Genomic DNA, 21,850 nt, shown 5'->3' on the forward strand with positions numbered 1-21,850 from the left:
ACGGACAGAAATGACGATTAAAGAACAAGTTCTTCGGTTCATATACTGTATTACGTCAAACCAAGGTATGTGTCCACAAGCGCAGCAGTGAGGTAACATAATGAAACACAATGAGCGGAAATGTTGCATCAGTAGCACGTTAGGACCTTTGTAGGCTGGCCTGTTAACCTGTCACTCAAGTGTTCATGATTTCACGGGCACTGCCTCAATTCTCATGAACTGTCAATTGTTAGCTATACGCTCACGTTCTTGTTCGTTCGGGATCTATTGTTTCCCGTGTAAAGAGACTGACGTGTACATGATAATCATTGTCTTTTAGTGAGTGCGAAGACGGCGCATAGCCAATTTGGCAAATAAAACTACGTGAAATACGGATAACATTGATTTGGTTTATTCCCAGGAACGCAATTATTATTTGATACATTAGGGCCTTCGGAGTAGCATAAAACGACACGCACGAAACCCTGCTTACTACATTTGACCCAATACTGTAAAGATGAAGCTCTTGCTTGCTTGTGTTGCAGCATTCATCGTGGTTTGTCGTGCTTCTTACTATGGCCAAAGCCTCGTTACGTCTTGTGGTAAGTGACAATAGGTTTAAGACAACACTTCTTTGCAGTGCTTATAGGTGCCAAGAACGGAAATTATGTTAAGAGATAATCACTGCTGTTATGTGTAACCTGCACACGTCATATTCATGATAGCAAAATCCCAGGACGAGGGACAAAAAGGGACACACACAACGACCATCCTGTCCTTTCCTTACCATTTCCTAACCTTTCACTACACACTGTGTGTTCTTGCGATGTTGAATATATCATAAGTGTTTGCTACAGGCGCCCTTTGGGGCTTAGGTGCCTCGGTGTTTTGCATAGTTCAATGGAGAAGACTGCTGTGGTTCAAGCGATATTTTCTATGCAGAGGGAGAGTACAACTTCACTGAGGTTACTCTACAGAATTGCAACGAAACGTGCGTTGTTTCTGCTGGGTCTCCCCTTCACCTGAACTTTACTGGGCGCAACCACGAAGGTACCATGTGTTCCTTCCATCTCTTATGTATAATTCCTACAGTATCTACAGGGCGTTTTGTTATAATTTACAACTTTTTTATGAGAAAGCTATGAGAGCAGCGCAGATGAGATAACAGCCTATCGTCAATGGAACACCCGGTGCGTATTCCTGGTCAGATATGAAACACCTGTTAAAATTTCTGACAGAAAACATATGCAGAAGGCAACGGTTGCAAACCGAAAGACATTCGTGCTTGCTTTACCAGGTAGACTCGGAACTGAAATTCTGTGCTCCGTCCAGCATACCGCGACCTATACAAACGTATTTGCATCTTCATAACGAACCCTGAGACTGAAAAAAAAAGACACTAAACAGGAGTTTCGTGGTTCGTTATGGTGATCAATTACCACCAGCTCGCCCGTTTCCTTGCCGCTCTTATCGTATTTGCATCTGTTTCGCGTTAACGTTTCGTATGGTCAACAGTTTCTCCATAAAGTAGGCAAAGATGAAATAAGGGTGAGCAGGCAAGCAAGCTGGTGAAGGTTCGACGACAGTGGCATACCTTGAGCTTGAGGGAACGAGAGGACACACGGAGAAGTAGACAGGACGAGGGTTATCCTGTCTACTTCTTCCTCTCGTTCCCTGAAGCTCAAGGCATGCCACCGTCGTCGAAAGTCGGCAAGGCTGGTTCGGCAAACTGTACAGTGTGTGCAGCTGTGGAAAACACGGAACATATCCTCATGCGCTGCAGAACATATGCATTCGAAAGAGATACCCTGGGGTCTGTCTTAGACCGTTTGGACTATAGGACCTTCGATTTAGTCAAGTTACTGGCGTATGGGAACCCAACAAGAGAGATGCTGCGCTATCAGCACTTGTCAGCCTAATTGTGAGCAGTGATATGGAATCTGTATTTTATCTTTTCATTTTCCTTTTTCCTTTCTGTGGGGTTCATTATAGGAGTAGCAGAATTCGTCAGGCGACGAACTCAATATCTCCCTTTTTTCTTGTTACATTCAACCCCAACTGGTTTTTGCGGTTTAATTATACGGCAAATCGAACATCCTCCGTTTTTGTTTCGACTTATTTCCACAACGAAATTCAGCAATGAGTATTTTATGGCACGCGTCCGTTTCAGGATTGTTGAAAGATATAATGGGTTTCGACGAGTATTTTATCCCAATCTGCTATCTCGCTTTTGCACGAAATTCTCTGATTAAAGAATTAATGATTGAATTTGAGGCAGGCAACTTGTAGTTGCATGCTCTTTTCGAGACGATGTCCGCCTCGTCGTCAACTGCAAAAACGACACCTATGCTGCTCTCAGTTTTTATTAAAATTCTGTAAAAGGTAAACAAACGCCCTATATATATATATATATATATATATATATATATATTGGGTGTTTCTTTTTATCTGCAACAAATTTTCATAAAAAGAGGAGTTGCCTTAGGGCGGTTTTATTATTGGCATTGGATTACTCGCCGGGGCTGCCACTAGGAAGCCATATGTATTCCTAGTTAGGGTACTAATTAACAGAGATATTTTAATCCACCTTTTCATTATTGACTTTAGGTAGCACATTGCAATTACAATGTTAAAGCCTGATCACCACATGATCCGCTCGAACCACTGGTGAAGCACTAAAGTAATCTCAGCGCGTGCTACAGACCCAAGTATTTCACCGCGGCCGTCCGCCGGAAAGAGTAAGTGATCGCCAAAAGAGCGACGGTGACGTCGATATCTCCGCCCTCACTTACCACCACAGAAAAACGTAATGCTTCACCACCTCTCTCTTTTTTCGTTTTTCTTCTTTGCTTGCAAAGAATTTTGCGCATCACCACTACATATCAGCGCTTCTCGTACCGGGAAAGGGCAACAGCTGTGTCCCACAGAATGAAATGACTGATACGGCAAGCGACTGCGAACACATGAAAGAACGCAAGGAAGGAAAAGGAAAACAAAACAAAGATCGTGAAACATACCGCGATAAGGGTTTGCCAACATCGTGTATGACGTCTTTGTGAAGGCGGAGATATCGACGTGACCGTCGCTCTTTTTGTAATCACCTTCTGTTTCCAGCGGACGACTGCGGTGAAACACTATCTATAGCACGCGTTGAGATTACTTCAGTGCTTCATCAGTGGTTTGAGCAGATCATGTGGTGATCAAGCTTTAATATTGCAGTTGCAATATGCTCTCTAAAGTCAGAAATTAAAAAGTTGATCAAAATATCTCTGTTAATCAGTCCCCCAACTGAGGAAACAATTTGATTCCCAGTAGCAGCCCCGTCGAGTAATCTAATGGCAAAAGTAAAACCGCCCTAAGGAAACACTCGTTTTTATGAAAATTTGTTGCAGATAAAAGGAAACGCCCTGTTTGGAAACAGAGTTTTTTTTTTATCCATTACCGATTTTTAAAACAGAATGTGAGAGCAGCACTGATGCCATTTTTGTGGGCGGGCTACGTGGCTAAGCAGACATCCTGTGGGAAAGCGCATGTAACTACTGGACGATTAATTAGCTAATATTCATTAATTCAGTTTTTAATTCGATGCTTTTGCGAAAATGTGAGACAGCAGAATTGGGGGCAATCGTTATTTGAATCCACCGTCGCTTTTAAAAATCCTGGAACGGGCACATACTTTGAGAATGTAAATCGTCAAACTTGGTATGCAAATGGGGCGTATCCAGAACGAGACGGCATCGCGCCTCGGCTTATTTGGGGCGGAAAGTGGTCTATCCGGCCAACAGATCAGGGTCCCAAAAGAGAGAAGACGGGGAGGGGGGCGCCATGTAGCAGGAAAATTCGCCGTGCGGCAGGAAAATCTGCCGGAATGGGGGGTAGAGATATGTCTTGGGGGGGCCTGGATCCGCCCCTGGTTGGAAGTGGTTTGGATGGAAGATGGATTTAAAGTGGCACAGAAGTCATTTTTAACACCCGGTTTTCTTCCTATAAAGCTGTTAAGTAGGCCAGTAAGATGCACCTTGCGAAGTAATTCATACCACAGAGTCATAATTATCGCAGAAATTGAATTTAAAGTACGCCGCAAAGAGCGACCGTGCGCAACGGCGGTGAAGAGCAGTACCAGCCTGTGATCTGCCTGGAACCTCGCGCTGACGCTACAAGGAGAACGCTCGCTGATTTGTCTAGAGAAATGTTGTCTGCTACTCCTCTGTCTTCTGCTACTCGGCTGTTCGGGGTTCTGGAAAAGCCTTTCTTCTCGCTCGGTGATGATTCGGCCGCTACTTCTATCCCCAATTATCCGGGAGAAATGGCAAAACTGGTTTACGGCGGCAAAGCGTCAAGACGCTGACCCCACTGACCGGTGAACCAGAACGAGTTCTCCTTATAACGTCATCGGTGACGTTGCATCATACTCGTACCTTCTCCTCCTCGTAATACCCGGAGTGCCGAGTGAAGGTGCGGCCCTATGTTTATGTGAGTTTTTTTCCGGGAAACAAATTGCACACATCAAAACCTTTAGCGCCATTCGGTAAAATGACACACACACTTTCATCAGACGTCATAATCTGAAAAATTTTTGGAAGGCCCTCTGTACTCCTTTAAATAGTAGGGAGTCCCAGTGCGCCCAACGAATCGTGTTCTCACCCGTAACAGCCCCGAAAAATGGAAACGACTCATGATTCGAGAACTATTGTAGCCAGTTCCCATTTCCGTTGTTTGGCTGGAGGCGCGAAAATTCTCCGATAAAGCACAAACGACTCAGTCCAGCGGTGCCTAAAGCGCAACCTGTCGTGAATGTTTTACGCCAGATGAACTATACTTTAACCGCCCTTAAGGTCACATTAAATATATTTTTGACGTTTCAAGTGGCTGGTGTGTATGTTGGTGATTGGGAATGGTGACAGGTGTAGCTTTATCCTGCGACAACAGCACCGCACTCTTAGAAATGAACTTCACCGCATAGCACGCTCCTTGGCCAACCATCGCCTCGAATGATATCATTATCTGCCTTGATTTGTTGAAAACGGGAGGCGTACGCCTTTTTTGTGACAATTATGAACAGCATAAGTGTCACAAAAAAGGCGTACGCCTCCCGTTTTCAACGAATCAGAGCAGATAACGATATCATTCGAGGTGATGGTTGGCTAGGAGCGTGCTATGGGGTGAAGTTCATTTTTAAGAGTGCGGGTACACTGTCCACCATCTTGCTTTCAAAGTTTTCGGGTGACGGAGACACACACGAAAAATCCCGAATGAGTCGAAGCGCGACAGCCTTTTGTGCACGAAAGCCTCTCCCTCTCATTCTGAGCATGCACAGTCGCGGACTTATCGGAAGTGCATAAAGCGACAACTAAAACTCTCTATTGGCTGACTCCAATACCGAATCTCGCGTTTTCCCGAAAACATGTAATTAATAAGTAAATTAACGCATTTTAGGTAATTGGTCGTTCAAGTAGTTACACGCTCTTTTCCACAGGATGTCAGCATTACCCACTTGTGAAAAGCGCATCTAGGTAGCTCTCGTATAGGTTTATCATAAAAATTATGTGAAAGATAAAAACAAAAGAAAGCCTCATATATGCTCGTGTATTGTATAGTCATACCACTATAGTGAAGTGAACGTGACAGAATCTGCATTCTACTTAATGGAACATCATAATGAACTCCTGTCATTCCTAAATAATTGACTAAGCGCTCTAATTAGATATTCCGTGCAGCCATACGTGTTGATAGGATATATCTATAGGATAAGTATTGAATGTGAAAGCAGATCCGGTAATTAACTGTGCGCTAATACATACAAGTTGATAATGATTTCGCATGAACATATGCCACGCATATGCTTGATAGCTTGAAGAATTATGCGTTTGTATTTTTATGCATACATTTTTCATTTTACACTTCTAGAGCACCCTGTTAACGTGTCCGTATGGGCACATATTCGGAGCTTGAACCATACATGGGACTCATTCTACTACAACAGCACTTGTGAAAATAAAGAGAACAAATTTCCCTGCACAGCGGCGCCTGGTCAAACCATAACCGGCCAGGTTAAAATCGACATTCCTAAAGATTTTAAAAAGGTAAGGTGCTGATTGCATGTGCATAATTATCGGTGCTAACCTCATATTCATCGATTTCCTCAATTTCAGGCATTCACAAGTTTATACTTCTATCTCGATGGCATCGGATGTGCTATAATCCGCATCATAGTATCCACTCTCCCTTCGGAGAAAAGTTCAGTGTGATTACGAATAAAAGCTTCTGATGGAAAAATTTGGATATGTGAACTTTTGTTGCATTGTTTCATCAGCAACTGGGCAGTACTTACCTGTCTGTCCCACAGCTTTAGTAACTGACATCTTCAGAAACGCGCATGGGCCGAAGCCTTACTTAGTCCTACACTCTTGAAGCGGTCATCTCTAATACAGGTAGAAAACATATATGCATTTTTACCTCTAAAAGTAAAAGGTATAGGATAACCCCTAACTAGCGTAACCGAGCATTGGCACGGCGTTGCACAACGTCGCGTAATATCGGCATGTGTCTGGCTGTCATGAGCGAAAGCATGCCGAAAATACACTGAAATTAATTTCAGTCCCAAAACTGCCTTTTCTCTATTGCTGTGTACGCGGTAGTGTTTACAGGTTTAAGTACACAGGTTGCATCGAACGCATTGTGGTCGTGTAACCCCTGCGGGTGATCGTAACGTTGCCTTTTTTTTTTAAATTGGCGCCTAGTCCCCCGAAAGCCTGATTGGCCGGTGAGTGTTTTCTTGTTTGTTTGTTGACATTGCTTTGCACTGAAGGAGTTCAGGCAGGAACTCATACATTACAAGGCTAAAAGTAGCACGATTTAGCTTTTGATTGCTTCTTAATTTTCTGGAAACATTTCAGACCTGAGAATTTATGTATTTCCTGTAGTCGATGAACAACATGTTGAATAAAGTACATATAAGAAGAAGTGTGTGGGTATGTTTTCTCTTGAAAGTGAACTATCATATAATTTAGATGGGTAGAAATCCAGCGAACCGGTAGAGATGTAGGAAGGGAGTTGCCTCAGGACAGAAGCCGCCGATATTTCGAACAGAGACTGTTCTTCTTCTGGACACCGTCCTCATCATTGGCATGGTATTTAAAGGGTTAGATGTGACGTGTTTAAAGGTTCATGCGAATTGTGGGTCAACAGCCCGGAGGGAAGAAAGGGTCCGTACGGGCTTCTGCGGCCGGAGTGAATGGCTGCTTTGTTAGACTGTGGAGGGGATTATCTAAACACACTCTAACAGAGCAGACATTCACTCCGCCGTGAGGAATTATGTTATGACTCTGCGTGAAGGTGAAAAACCTAGCCAAAAACATGAAGCAGAAGAAACACAATACGATACACGTAACAAAGATTATAGTTATTACAGCTATGATGCAATAGCATTGAAGGGGTATCACACATCGTACACAATATTTTTTATTACTGGTAATCACGCAAGTTTTCAGTTAAGCAGAACTAAAATGGTATAGCACATTTAATCAAAGAAGATATTTTTAATCAATATGATCACAATCAAAATTATAAAAAGTCTCACATTATTATACGTGAGCACATTAGTGGAGTTTTAATTACAAAGTTCTGATAGATGTACGTAACCTCAAGAATAATAGCTAAGTTGGGTTGTGCATTCGTTTACCGTCGCGCATTTTTCAACATGGGCCGACTTCTCTTGCGATTTTTTTCTTTTTATTTTTTTCCAGCGCGCCGTGGGTGGCGCGCAGGTGAGGGGCTGTCCGGGTGCTTACCAGCGGGCCGACGGGCCCTTATAGTTGTGCATTTTTCATCCTGGGCCGACCTCTTCGGTGATTTTTCGGCCCGGGCCGACTTCTCTCGCGGTACATTTTCTTTTGAGGCCGCCCGGTGAGTGGTTCGCAGGTGAGGGGCTGTCCGCATGCTTACCACCGAAGAGCTGAGCTTACACTTATCGTTGTGCATTTTTCGCCCTGGGCCGACTTCGTTCGCATTTTTTGATTTTTTCATGTGGTACGTGAGTGCTTTACATGCAAGTATGGTACACGCGGGTGAGAGGCTGTCTGAGTGCCTACCAGCGAGCCGGGGAGCTGCGCGTGACCTTATCGTTCTGTATTTTTTCACCTGGGCCGACTCCTTTGGCGATATTTCTGCCTGGGCCGACTTCGTTCGCAATTTTTTTAGGCGGCGCGTGAGTGGTTTACATGTAAGTAGGGACATGCACGCTGTCATCCCAGCCAGGCGATGATACCGTCACACCTGGGCTGACTTGTTTGGCAATTTTTCCTCCTGAGCTGACTTCTTTCATAATTTTTTTTGCTACCACAGCGGTGTGGTAGGTGGTCTACACGCAAGTAGGGACATGCACAATGACAACACCTGGGCCGAATTCATTCACATTTTTTTTCACTCTGGGCCGACTTCATTTGTAATTTTCCGCTACAACAGTTGTGCGGTGGTCGGTTTACATACAAGTAGGAACATGCACACCGACAACCCCATCAAGCGATGCTGCCATCACACCTGGGCCGATTTCATTCGTAATTTTTTTTCCGCTACAACAACCGTGTGGTGGACGGTTTACATGCAAGTATAGTAAAGCCAAAAAGTGGCAGGAATTATGTTGTAACTCTGCGTGAAGGAGAAAAACCCAGCCAAAAAACATGGAACGGAAGAAACACAATACACATAATAAAGAATATGGGAAGCTAAGTTGAATATTCCAACACGACACAATTAATCAATTTCTTATGATGTGAATAGCACACACGCAAGGAAATAATGAGAAACACGATCAACAGCTAAGAGAGAACAAAATCAATGCACCATCCAACACGTAAACAAGAGGTACACAAAGGATAAATAATTAAAAAACAATCTGCCAAAACGAGAAACATGCACTTAACACTGAATAACAGAGAAACACTTTGAACGGCGCATCATCCACACGTAAACAATAGAAAGCATGCAACGAAATAATGAGAAACACGATCAACAGCTAAGAGAGAGCCAAAACAATGCACCATCGAACACGTAAACAAGAGGTACACAAAGGAAAAATAATTTAAAACAGTCTATCAAAACGATAAACATGCACGGACTTAACACTGAATAGCAGAGAAACACTCTAAACGGCGCATCTGCCAACATGTAAAGAACAGACACATGCAGGAAAATAATATCGAAACAAACTATCAATCATTGCAATTTTAATAAATTGAAATGGAAGTCTATCTTTTGAACTATCATGAAATCATCCTTGCGACCTAATCTAGTCGAACAATATACAATTTTCGTCCTACTCAGGCACTATAAACATTACCTGGACAGAGGTATCCAACACCCGCAGTACAGCCAAGCTTTACACAGTACAGCCAATGTTTGCTACTTGAACCTCAGTGGGGTCTCTCTCTCTCTATTTCCCTCTATACAGCCCAAAGCCAGGAAACCCAACGTCCTTTGTCAATCTATGGGGTCGGGAACTCTCTCTTTCTCTTTCACATTCTTTCATCCAAACGGAAATATTCTTAGGACTGGTGCACAGACGCGAAATTTTTTATTGATCAACTATCGTAAATAGATGTTAGTATTATTCAATTCTCAAGAACACGATAATAATTCTATCAAAAACAAACAATAGCGCGCCAAAAAAAGTCTAAGAACAGACATCATTATCACTGCAAACTGGTTTTAGAGTAACATTATCTAAGCACACGAGAAATATTAACGATGGAAACAATACTCAATCAAAACGAGAAACATTGCATTTAATGTATTTTAGATCAGACACAACTATCATGCATACGTTATTCTCAATTCACAAAATATCAATCGAGTGAAAGTCAAGTTTATTCAGTGATAGAAACAATATTAATTAAAAAACGAGAAACAAATTTAATTACATAATTTTTATGATAACTTTGCAACAGTAAACAAACAGTTTGCAAACAGTAACGCAGAAGCCACAAACAAACAACTCATCTGAAATGCAAATTATTGTAAAGGCTTTCTACAGCGGAAATCAACGCACACCGCTCAAAAATACATTCCGAACTAGTGGCATATTTTTATTAATATCAGTCGAGTGATCATCTGAAACAAAGTCAAAACAGGTAATTAATATAGGCAAACATTTTTCGTAAGCACGCAGCGCAAATATACATCACAGAAACACGTCTTTTTGATTCAAGACCCAATAGAGGAAATGAAGTGAGAGACGGAAGCGGCTAGCCGTAAAGTTCCCGTACGCCCGAGGGAGTAGGGGAATTCAACAATGGTCTTGGTACACAATATAGTTGAAAGCCATAAACTGACTCCTGCAAGTTAAGTTAGGGAAGGGGCGTCTCTAGCGCTCTAGGGTGACCATTTCTTCGAGTTTTAAGTAAACTTCGTTCGAAAAATATTCCTAACTTTTAATATCCACGACATAGAGAATTCACATTACGTTATAGTGTATATAGAAAATATCAATCCATTCGATTAAATTCTCTGTCATCATGAAAGACTCCTTAAAACCTTCGCGTGTCAAAGTGAGCCAGCTAAAGCTTGCGTATTGTGAAATTGCACTTTCTACAACTCAGTTCGTAAATCACGGTACCAGTTCAAATTTTAATTAAACACTTACTGATGTGTGATAGTCTCCACTGCTCCAGAATGTGATCTGATAAATTTTATCAATTAATGCACAAACTAATATCTTGTATAAAATGTGTGACTATATAGACAGCTTTTTAATTTATATCTTAAAAAATTGTAAAAGAGTGTACCGTTTTGACTTTGAAAATTTAAACAAGAAAATGATCTTTGGTGTGGAGTGTGCGTTTTGTCTCATTATGAGCTAAAGACTCCTAAATTAAACTATGCCCTTTCCATTTGTAGTGCCTCATACACTATGACATTATGAATAGGCTGATAGTTTTTCAGTATGGCTCATGAAAACCTCAGGTACATTTTGTGAATTGGATCTATGTTGATGTGTGATCTGTGCTGCTTTGGTTAAGTTTGCAAAAGGAATATTTACTTATTATAATTACATATCTTCCATTGTGTTTATGCATAGTGCTCATCTCCATTGTATAATGGTTATACATTTCTGATGACAGTTGTGTGATTCGATTCTCCCAAAAACTGAATGGAATTGTGTGCCGCGTGTTACGATGATTAGAATTGTAGACTCCGCCTGCGCGTCATGCTTGCAAAATCCATCACTTGCATCGCGTCATTTGATATATTCAATTCAATATATTATCGCGTCAATATATTCATTTCAACATATATTGACAACTCTCCAGTTGTTTGAGAAAATATATACACTGTGCAATTTAATTCATAAAATAAGCTTTCGCAAAATATTAGTAATCCTCTTTTGTAAACAAAGATTCATGTAACATGTCTCAAAATGTCAATTAGTGATTCTTCTTCTACAATTCTATCCTTCGGATGTCGATGTTGTATAGAGTGTGGTGGTGTAAAATCTTTGATTGCCAGCGCTGATTTCATGCGAAGATCCTTGTACACAGTGTGGAATAAACGTCTCCTTAGCAATCTTCAAAGTCTATCCATGCTAAGTACAAAGTGTTTTCATTGTGATGCGTAGAATTGATTATATTGATGACGAATATTACATTTATTATTTCAGTTATACACTTGTTCGTTGTACGATAAATTACAGTTCTACTCCAAACTCTGAAGCTTTCGTTTGTTGTCTTGATTGATGAATTCCGAAAATATCAAATAGTTTATTCTGATTATTGGGTGCTTGAATCCAGCGTTGATTAACGCAGTCGATATGTTGTAGCCGTGTTTGTATTGCTTCAACAACTTGCACTTTGTTGCGATGAACTTGCACAGTCTCTTATTGATGTTTCCTTTCGTTGTATGAAGATTCTTGAATGGCGTACAAGAGAGTATTAGATGAAAATCATCCGGTGGTCCAGCACAATTGATATGTTCGTTGAGTTTCAATAAGTGATGATACATCAGACCTTGCACGATAATATTGAACTTCTGTTCATTTGACATCGTTGCAAGAACTGGTAGAAGAAAATAAATGTGTAGAGGCTCTAGTGGAACATATCACGTGATAAGATTTTTTAATGTATTTTCCATTTCAATCGTTAGGTGTAATTTCAACAAATCCGTAATGAATCGCGCGATATAGACTGCTTGTATATGATAATTTGATCTGATTGCTTTCTTGATTAATGCAATGCCAATTGCAATGATTACAATTACATCTGGTCTAGTGTATTTCACTTCTTCGTTAGGAAACCTCAAAAACTCCACCAACAATCCCAGCGGCCCGTACGATGTTGGCGTACAAATATTTTTATAACTATTGTAGATTCGTCGTACAAGTTCTTGCACATTGAATTCTGGAATTTGAACCATATCTCCGAATAAGGCCATGTCTAAGACATATTGAAATGCTGTGATAATAGAATCACTTCTTTTCACTGCTCTTCTTTTTCGAAGCAGCCTTTTATCATGTCCTCCCTTGATCTATGGTAGCGAGTAGAAAATCAGTCCATCTCTTCAATGTAGAACAAATGTCTGTTCTGTTTTCGAGTGTGCCTCTACACTTATTTAAAAGCATACGTACAAGACAGCGCCAGAGACCCCCCTTCCCTAACTTGACTTACAGGAGTCAGTTTATGGCTTTCGACTATATTGTGTACCAATACCATTGTTGGATTCCCCTACTCCCTGCCGGCGTACGGGAATTTTAGCGCTAGCTGCTTCCCTCTCTCACTTCGTTTGCTCTAGTGGGGCTTGAATGAAAAAGACGTGTTTCTGTGATGTATATTTGCGCTGCTTGCTTACAAAAAATGTTTGCCTAAATTAATTACCTGTTTTGACTTTGTTTCAGATGATCACTCGACTGATATTAATAAAAATATTCTACTAGTTCGGAATGTATTTTTGAGCGGTGTGCGTTGATTTCCGCTGTAGAAAGCTTTTACAATAATTTGCATTTCAGATGAGTTGTTTGTTTGTGGCTTCTGCGTTACTGTTTGCAAACTATTTGTTTACTGTTGCAAAGTTATCATAAAAAATTATGTAATTAAATTTGTTTCTCGTTTTCGAATTAATATGGTTTCTATCACTGAATAAACTTGACTTACACTCGACTGATATTTTGTGAGTTGAGAATAATGTATGCATGATAGTTGTGTCTCATCTCAAATACGAGGGTCGTTCAAGTCAAACCGGGACTGTCTCTCTCCTGAGTGTACAAACGGCTCGCGCTACTTCTTTTTCATCATTTTCACACGCGACAGGTCTCCGCGTTCACCAAGTAGTGTTCCAAAGTTTGTGCAAAACAGAAGACACGTGCTAGACAAGATGGCCGGCAACGAGGTGAGCGCGAACATCAAACAGTGAATTGTCATGAGGTTTCTCGTGAGTGACGACGTAAAGTCATCTGATATTCACAGAAGACTTGAGGCCCAGTATGTCCCCGATACACTTAGCTGCAGCAAAGCGTTTGAGTGGTGGAAACAGTTCCGAGACGACCGTACATCAGTGCAGGACAATCCCGGCCGGGGCGGCTCAGAGCCCAGTGTCACAGTTCCTGAGAACACCCAACTTGTGGAGCGCCTGATCCTCAAAGACCGACGGATAACATGTCTCGAACAGGCTCGAAAGACGGACCTTTCTGTGTGAACGTTAAACACTATCATTCATGGACACCTCGAGTTTCGGAAAGCCGGGCCTCATCACCAAAGGAGTCCTCCTCCTACAGGACAATGCACGCTCGCATACCGCGCATCTCACGACACGCACCTTACAGGAACATGGCTGGGTGTTGCTGCCACACCACCCTTACAGTCCAGACCTCGCTCCCAGCGATTTTCATCTCTTCGTGCCACTGAAGGCGTTCCTTGGCGGCCGCCACTTCAGCTGCGACGACGAGGTCAAGAATGTGGTCCGATTATGGCTGATACGCGCCGGTAAGGATTTCTGCGCTGCTGGCATCCAAGCCCTCGTGAAACGCTGGGACAACTGCATTAGTGCAGCTGGAGATTACGTTGAAAAATAAAACTAATTTCACGACTGTAAGTTCATTTTACTTTTGCGCAAAAAGAAAAGTCCCGGTTTGACTTGAACGCCCCACGTACATTAAATGCAATGTTTCTCGTTTTGATTGAGTATTGCTTCCATCGTTAATATTTCTCGTTTCCTTAGACAATGTTTCTCTAAAACCAGTTTGCAGTGATAATGATGTCTGTTCTTAGATTTTTTTTTGGCGTGCTATTGTTTGTTTTTGATAGAATTATTATTGTGTTCTTGAGGATTGAATAATACTAACATCTATTTGCGATAGTCGATCAATAAAAAATTTCGCGTCTCTGCACCAGTCCTAAGAATATTTCCGTTTGGATGAAAGAATGTGAAAGAGAGAGAGTTCCCCACCCCATAGATTGACAAAGGACGTTGGGTTTCCTGGCTTTGGGCTGTGTAGAGGGAAATAGAGAGAGAGAGACCCCCACTGAGGTTCAAGTAGCAAACATTGGCTGTACTGTGTAAAGCTTGGCTGTACTGCGGGTGTTTGATACATCTGTCGAGGTAATGTTTATAGTGCCTGGGTAGGACGAAAATTGTATATTGTTCGACTAGATTAGGTCGCAAGGATGATTTTATGATAGTTCAAAAGATAGATTACTTCCATTTCAATTTATTAAAATTGTAATGATTGATAGTTTGTTTCGGTATTATTTTCCTGCATGTGTCTGTTGTTTACATGTTGGCAGATGCAGGAGTGTTTCTCTGCTATTCAGTGTTAAGTCCGTGCATGTTTATCGTTTTGATAGACTGTTTTAAATTATTTTTTCTTTGTGTACTTCTTGTTTACGTGTTGGATGGTGCATTGATTTGGTTCTCTATTAGCTGTTGATCGTGTTTCTCATTATTTCCTTGCGTGTGCTATTCACATAAAGAAATTGCTTAATTGTGTCGTGTTGGAATATTCTCACTTAGCTTCCCATATTCTTTATTATGTGTATTGCGTTTCTTCCGTTTCATGTTTTTTACTGGGTTTTTCTCCTTCACGCAGAGTTACAACATAATTCCTGCACACTATTTGGCTTTACTATGCTTGCATGTAAACCGTCCACCGCACGGCTGTTGTAGCGGAAAAAAATTACGAATGAAGTCGGCGCAGGGCGAAAATCGCGAATGAGGTCGGCCCAGGTGTGACAACACCATCGCTTTGTGGGGTTGTCGGTGTGCATGTTCCTACTTGGATGTAAACCGACTACCGCACAACTGTTGTAGCGGAAAAATATCGGCCCACAGTGAAAAAAAAATGTGAGTGAATTCGGCCCAGGTGTTGTCATTGTGCATGCCCCTACAGCGTGTAAACCACCTACCGCACCGCTGTTGTAGCGAAAAAAATATGAAAGAAAGAAGAAAATATGAAAGAAAGCCCAGGAGGGGGGGGGGGGAAATTGCCAAACAAATCGGCCCAGGTGTGACGGTATCATCGCCTGGCCGGGATGACAGCGTGCATGTCCCTACTTACATGTAAACCACTCACGCGCCGCCTGAAACAATTGCGAACGAAGTCGCCCCAGGCAGAAAAATCGCCAAAGAAGTCGGCCCAGGTGAAAAATACAGAACGATAAGGTCACGCGCAGCTCTCCGGCTCGCTGGTAGGCACTCGGACAGCCCCTCACCCGCGTGTACCATACTTGCATGTAAACCACTCACACACCACCTGAAAAAATTGCGATCGAAGTCGGCCCAGGGCGAAAAATCGTCAAAGAAGTCGGCCCGGTGTTGTCAGTGTGCATACCCCTACTTGCATGTCAAGTGCCTGAAAAAATTAAAAAATGCGAACGAAGTCGGCCAAGGGCGAAAAAATCACAACGATAAGTGTAAGCTCAGCTTTTCGGCCCGCTGGTAAGCACCCGGACAGCCCCTCACCTGCGCACCACTCACCGCGCCGCCTAAAAAAATATATATATCGCGAGAGAAGTCGGCCCAGGAGGAAAAATGCACAACGATAAGGGCGCGCAGAGCCCGTCGGCCTACTGGTAAGCACCCGGAGAGCCCCTCACCTGCGTGTCACCCACCGCGCGCTGGAAAAAAATAAAACAAAGAAATCGCTAGAGAAGTCGGCCCATGTTGAAAAATGCGCGACGGTAAACGAATGCACAACCCAACTTGCTATTGTTCTTGAAGTTACGTACATGTCAGAACTTTGTAATTAAAAGTCCAATATTTTGTTCACGTATAATAATGTGAGACTTTTTATTAAAAAAACTTGTAATTTCAATTGTAATCATATTGATTAAAAATATCTTCTTTGATTAAATGTGCTATACCATTTTAGTTCTGCTTAACTAAAAACTTGCGTGATTACCACTAATAAAAAATATTGTGTATGATGTGTGATACCCCTTCAATGCTATTATATCATACCTGTAATAAGTATAATATTTGTTACGTGTATCGTATTGTGTTTCTTCTGCTTCATGTTTTTGGCTGGGTTTTTCTCCTTCACGCAGAGTCATAACATAATTCCTCACACTAATGACTTTAATAAATATATTTTCACTTGTACTTTTGTGTATGGCTATCTTTTGCATGTCTATATTTGCATGTAAACCGCCTACTGCACACCTGTTGTAGCAGGGAAAAATTTGTGAGTGAAGTCGGCCCATGCTGAAAAAATGTGCGAGGGTAAGCGCGCGCCGCCCCCCGATAAGCGCGCGGGCAACCCTCCACCATGGCGCCGGGTGCGGGAAAAAAAATATGCGAGTGAAGTCTGCCCAGACGCGACGGTGGCACTGCTCTGGTAGCCATGTCTGATTTTCTCATAGATAGTAGACTACTCACATGCATAAGCATTTTAAGGTGTGATGCCTAAATACTTCGTGTTTTGCCAGTTAAGAAGCCATTTGCCGCGAAAATGTGCGCTATGTCGGTGGATGTTATTCCTAGCTCATCTACGCAATGTGCCCACCTAAGCGCGGCCGTCTACGCCAAGCAGTTCCATGGTCACCACCACCAACGCCATGTGCACACGGCTCTCCGTCGTGCTGTTCTTACAAATATGTCGGGGTATTGTAGACAAATGGCTGTCATGGTTCCAGCACATCAAGGCCCTCTCTACCAAGACGAAGAAATTCGTGAACGTGTTACGGCGCATCTCTGGAGCGTCGTGGGGTCCCTCGTGCAACGACCTCCGACACGTCCATAACGGACTTGTGCTGGGGCTGCTACGGTACCACCTGCCAGTGCTCCACAGGATCAGTAGAACGGGTGAGCGGGACCTCCTGAACGCCCAAGCGCCCGGCCTCCGGGTATGCCTTGAACTGCCACGTACGGCTGAAACCTACACAGTACTTGCGGAGGCGCTGGAGACGCCCGTGCATATTCTACGGGACAGAGAGACGCTCCGCATGTTTGCGCGCTTCCTCACGGAGCACCGTTGCCACTACCTACTCTCCATTGAGGATGTCCGCCCCGCATTGGCCTTTGGCGGCGCCATCCGCCGGCTTAAGGTTGTCCTCCCGGATCGCTCCTCAGGTGTATCCTACACCCCTCCTTTATGGGCCCTCGCCAAGCCCCAGGTATTGACGAGCGTCACTGGCCTAGGACGAAAGAGGGAGACGCCGCTAGCCGTTGCGCGCTAGCTCGTCCTGGAACACCTATCGACGCAGCATCAACAGCGTCAAGCGATCTATACAGACAGATCGGTAACACGTGATGGAATCACTGCAGCCATCTACGTCCCGCATGGTAAGATCGATCAAGTTTTCAGGCTTTCCTCTACCGAAGCCGAGCTCTTCGCAATCCACGCAGCCCTCAGGCACATCACAATATCGCCCCCCAGGAACCTGGACGATCCTGTCGGACAGCAAGACGGCACTGGACACACTCGACTCACACTGCACCAAAACGACCGACGACCTAAACACTATGACCATGCCCATTAAAAACACCGCCCTTGCTTCCGTCCTTCTCCAGTGGTTACCCAGCCACATTAGACTCGGCGGCAACGATCGAGCAGATGCTGCGGTCAGCCGTGCATACGAACAACCTGACGCCGCAGCGCACATACTGCTCACTCCTTCGGCCTGCCGCATCCAAATCCGCCGCTGGGCCGCCCAAGAGGCGCGGTGCTTCATTCGCAAATCGGGCCGCTTCAACGAGTTCCTTCGCTCCATGGAGGAAGGAAACACAAGGAGCGGCTCTTCGTGCCAGACTAGCGTAGCCACCCTCTAGCGGTCGCTCGAGTCAAAATCGCCATTACGTCCTGTCCACCACGTGATCCCCTCTAAAGTTTCGGTTTTGCACGGGTTTGTTTCTCGCGCTGCTCTTCGTATGTTTTTGCTTTTCGAAAGTAAATTATTGTGAAAATGTGAGCATCATCGTAGAAACGACGTATGGTAATGTGTTCCTGTCCCGGCTGCGGCTCTCGTTGAACAGAAACCAGCTCTGTCAAGGGAACACGCTTTGTTCGTAAGTATACGGTCAGTTGTTTTAGTCGCCTGTGTGAATTGAATTGTCCATTTGGGAGTCTGACACTGTGCCGCAGATTCATTTCATATCCTCTGTTGTTGTACAAATGTGAGTAATAGTGTTCTGGGTACGGCATTCTTTACGACTTAATCAAGAAACGTACATACGTTGGAAGTCACCATTGCCACATGTGATGTTTCCAGTCCCCCGTATTTCTTTTGCGTTCTGCACACTGTGACTGGTCTTGTAATAGAAGAGTAAATATTGGAACATACAGAAATAAAGTGCAAGCACGCGTTCAACTTAATACTGCTATCTGAAGTGCGACACAACTACAGCTCGCGTCGTCTGCTCTGGTGGCGCCGTGCTGTCACGTGAGCGGTCACGTGGTATACAGGACCATCCCAGAATGCATTGCGAAGCCGGCTACGCTCGCCCCGATGGAAAACTGTCGGAGGAGCCGCCCCTTGTGTTTCCTTACTCCATGCTTCGCTCCATCGACCAGGCGGTAGAGTTCTCTCCACCACGCGAAAGCTTGTATAAATTAAACCTAAACTAAAATCTTCAGTGTCGGTTTCTGTATTTGGTTCAATTTAGAGGCACAGATATCTGAGAGCCCCTAGCCCATGGAGAAAGGAAAGAGAGGAGGAGCCCTACTGCTCTGAGAAGTGAAGCTCAGATTGGGGTTCAGTCCAGTGACATTAGAGAGTTTTAGTTGTCCCGTTTGACGCTTCCGATAAGCCTCCGACTCAGCGCCAGTAGTATATGCTCAGCTCAACTGGCCCATAACTCACACAGTGGCCTGGACGCCATTAATGAGCAATTAGAGCAATTTGGGACCCCCCACAGTAATTAGGATCATTCAGGGAGTCATTACACTAATTGGGGAGCATCTAAGACGTGTCCAGACCACTGTGTGAGTTGTGGGCCAGTTGAGTTGCTAAAAAAAATAAAGAAATAGGTAGAAAATAAAATAAATAGATAGAAATAGAGCGGAGAGAAACAATTTATTCGAAAATCAACAATGTCGCGGCGAAGAAACCGCTCCGGGGTGACCAGCGGCAGCGATGTTGGTAGTTGGCACCCAGCAGTTGCAGAGATCGACGACAGGTGGCCACTTAGTTGCAAGGCATCACACCAGATGGCGCCACCATCATAGCTCTAGGCGAGAAAGACAGAACAAGACACTAGCGGCAGGTAGAAAATGCCAACACTGCTGAACAAGTCTAGGCATGCCAGAAAACAGTACACATCGGGGAAAAGGCAATCGCTTAGGCCTAACCACAGTGCCTCAACACTATACACCTAACACAAGGCGGGAACCGCTAAACAACAGGCTTGCTCTCCGCTAAACAAGCCTAAAAGTGCGAGAAAAAGCTTAACACGAGCGCGGTCAAACATCGACAAATCTCTCGTTGGTCACTGCTAAATAGGGACCGTGCGACACCTACAGGGGGCGCGCTGCTCCGCCGCGACAGCGCCGCCAGTGGCCGTCTTGGACGTATCCGACGTGATACCACGCCGCCCGTTCTATGCATTCTCAAGTGGAACAGTAGCTTGCGTGGCGACCTCCGTAATTAGAAGGGCTAATTTTCGAAGTGCAAATAATGTGGAACTTTTCTGGGGCGCGAACGAAGGCAATGGAGACAAACTGCACAGAAGCAACCACCGTATTTATAATTCATCTAACAGTACGGAAGGAGAACAGCCACTCGCGCGTGCCCGGTCAAAACACCTGTAAGTGATACGTCGAGAGGATGATTATTTGACTCCTCACAAAATGGCTTGCTAGCGAAGGCTATATGCGTGTATTCCTCTGACTCCAGCCATTTGTAATATCATGTTTTTGACTGAGTCTTGTATTCCTTTCATCGTCTTTGCACACATATAGCTTCATCTCTGAAATTTACATTGTGCGTCCGTTTTAAACAAAACACAAATAAACACGTGGGGTCACAACTTATTGCCTGAACTTCTACTGCAGTTTTTCCAGTATCTTCAGATACAATAACTCTAAAGACATCTTCAAAGAAGAAAGTATATGCGTTTTTACCTTGGCTACCGCCGTAACCTTGCGGGACGACAGCTGTGAAATGGTCGGTGAGTAAATACTAAACCTTTTGGACAACGTAGAACTTCTGTTCTCACTGTGAGACTCGTCATACCGGGAGCAATATCGGCTCTGGGCACTGGCGATGAAACACCTCAATCATTATCTCGAAATAGGTTGCCGTTTGGTCGGTGCATTTGACGGTGATACAGTATCCAGCGGCGTTTCACCGTCACGAAAGTGGCAACTGTAAATCATTGATCATTTTGCAGGTCCTCATTCAGTTTCATTGAAACTAGAACAAAAGAAATAGAATATATTCGCTCATGTTGTGCACACCTCATGCAGTGGCCGAACGCGCGTCACAAACGCTATTCGCTGCGAGTCTAGTGACCTCGGTGGTATTGGAAGCGTAGAAATCACGAGAAATGAAGCATCTGGTCCCTAATGAAGAGTTCTTTTAGGTGCTGGCACAGTTAGCGATGCTGTGGCAAAAAAAGATACCCGCACTTCACATGTAAACAAAGCTGGCTACCCGGCGGCTATCACGCAAGGTACTTTCTCCGGAGGCCGCATCGCGGCGCCACCAGTTTGTCGCACAGTCCCTATACAGCAAACATGCGAGAAAAGGAGCGCGGCAAATCACTCACCTTTTCTCCCGCGGCGAGTGCTCACCAGCCAGGCAGAAACCGAGCGTACGTCTGCTCTCCGCGACAGCCAGCCAGAAACAGAGCGAGCGCGGGGAGCAGACGTCTGCTCTCCGCGACAGCCAGCGAGAAACTGACTGAGGCGACGCGCTGCGGCAGCTACGCATACGCGCTCCTAGCGCACTCTCTTCCACCCGACCGCGCATGCGCGCGCGCGCTCCTAGCGGCGACGGGTGGCTTCTGAGTTTCAGTTTCGCTCTCCTTTCTTTGTGCGCGGGCGTTTATCTGTATAAAGGCAGCGCGCACCGCGCTCACGTCATCATTCTGACCGATACGTGGAAAACGCCATGTGTGGTTTATTCTCCTGCGTTTCTCGTCGTCGCAAGGAAAAGACAAAAAACTAAGAACTTCGCGAATTTATTCGCGGTATCGTGGAGGAAGCCTTTCAAGTCCACCGCCTGGAATGGCTGCAAGCGCGTCAAGAAATGTGTCAGGACAAGATGAAGACGCTCGACCGCATCTTAGCAGCGTACAGACTGACGAAAAAGAAGTCCAACTTTAGCCTGTATAATCTGTATTGGGAACGCAGTTCCGATGTAGAGGACGACGACGACGACGTGTAAATAAAAGCGAAGCATTTCTCTTCGAGTCTCAGTCTGTTCTTTTTCTTCGTGCAACGTGTACGCAC

The 21,850-nt window shown here is 44.1% G+C and overlaps 1 protein-coding gene across 1 annotated transcript; it reads left to right on the forward strand.

The window, feature by feature from the left end:
• Nucleotides 1-385: 385 nt before the first annotated feature.
• On the forward strand, nucleotides 386-6,233 carry LOC135393224 (uncharacterized). Its single transcript, XM_064623712.1, has 4 exons — nucleotides 386-581; nucleotides 922-1,029; nucleotides 5,887-6,062; nucleotides 6,132-6,233. The coding sequence occupies exons 1-4, from the start codon at nucleotides 497-499 to the stop codon at nucleotides 6,225-6,227; spliced, it is 465 nt and encodes a 154-aa protein (XP_064479782.1). The 5' UTR covers nucleotides 386-496; the 3' UTR covers nucleotides 6,228-6,233.
• Nucleotides 6,234-21,850: the final 15,617 nt, after the last annotated feature.

Source organism: Ornithodoros turicata, chromosome 4 (assembly GCF_037126465.1).
Source record: "Ornithodoros turicata isolate Travis chromosome 4, ASM3712646v1, whole genome shotgun sequence".
NCBI lineage: Eukaryota > Metazoa > Arthropoda > Arachnida > Ixodida > Argasidae > Ornithodoros > Ornithodoros turicata.

What these genes read in the sequence shown, in the direction of transcription:
- LOC135393224 (XM_064623712.1), top strand. Translation starts at nt 497, where the DNA reads ATGAAGCTCTTGCTTGCTTGTGTTGCAGCATTCATCGTGGTTTGTCGT. An exon ending in AAGCCTCGTTACGTCTTGTG is followed by an intron (nt 582 to 921) that starts GTAAGTGACAAT and finishes TTTTCTATGCAG; the next exon opens with AGGGAGAGTACAACTTCACT. An exon ending in TTCCTAAAGATTTTAAAAAG is followed by an intron (nt 6,063 to 6,131) that starts GTAAGGTGCTGA and finishes CCTCAATTTCAG; the next exon opens with GCATTCACAAGTTTATACTT.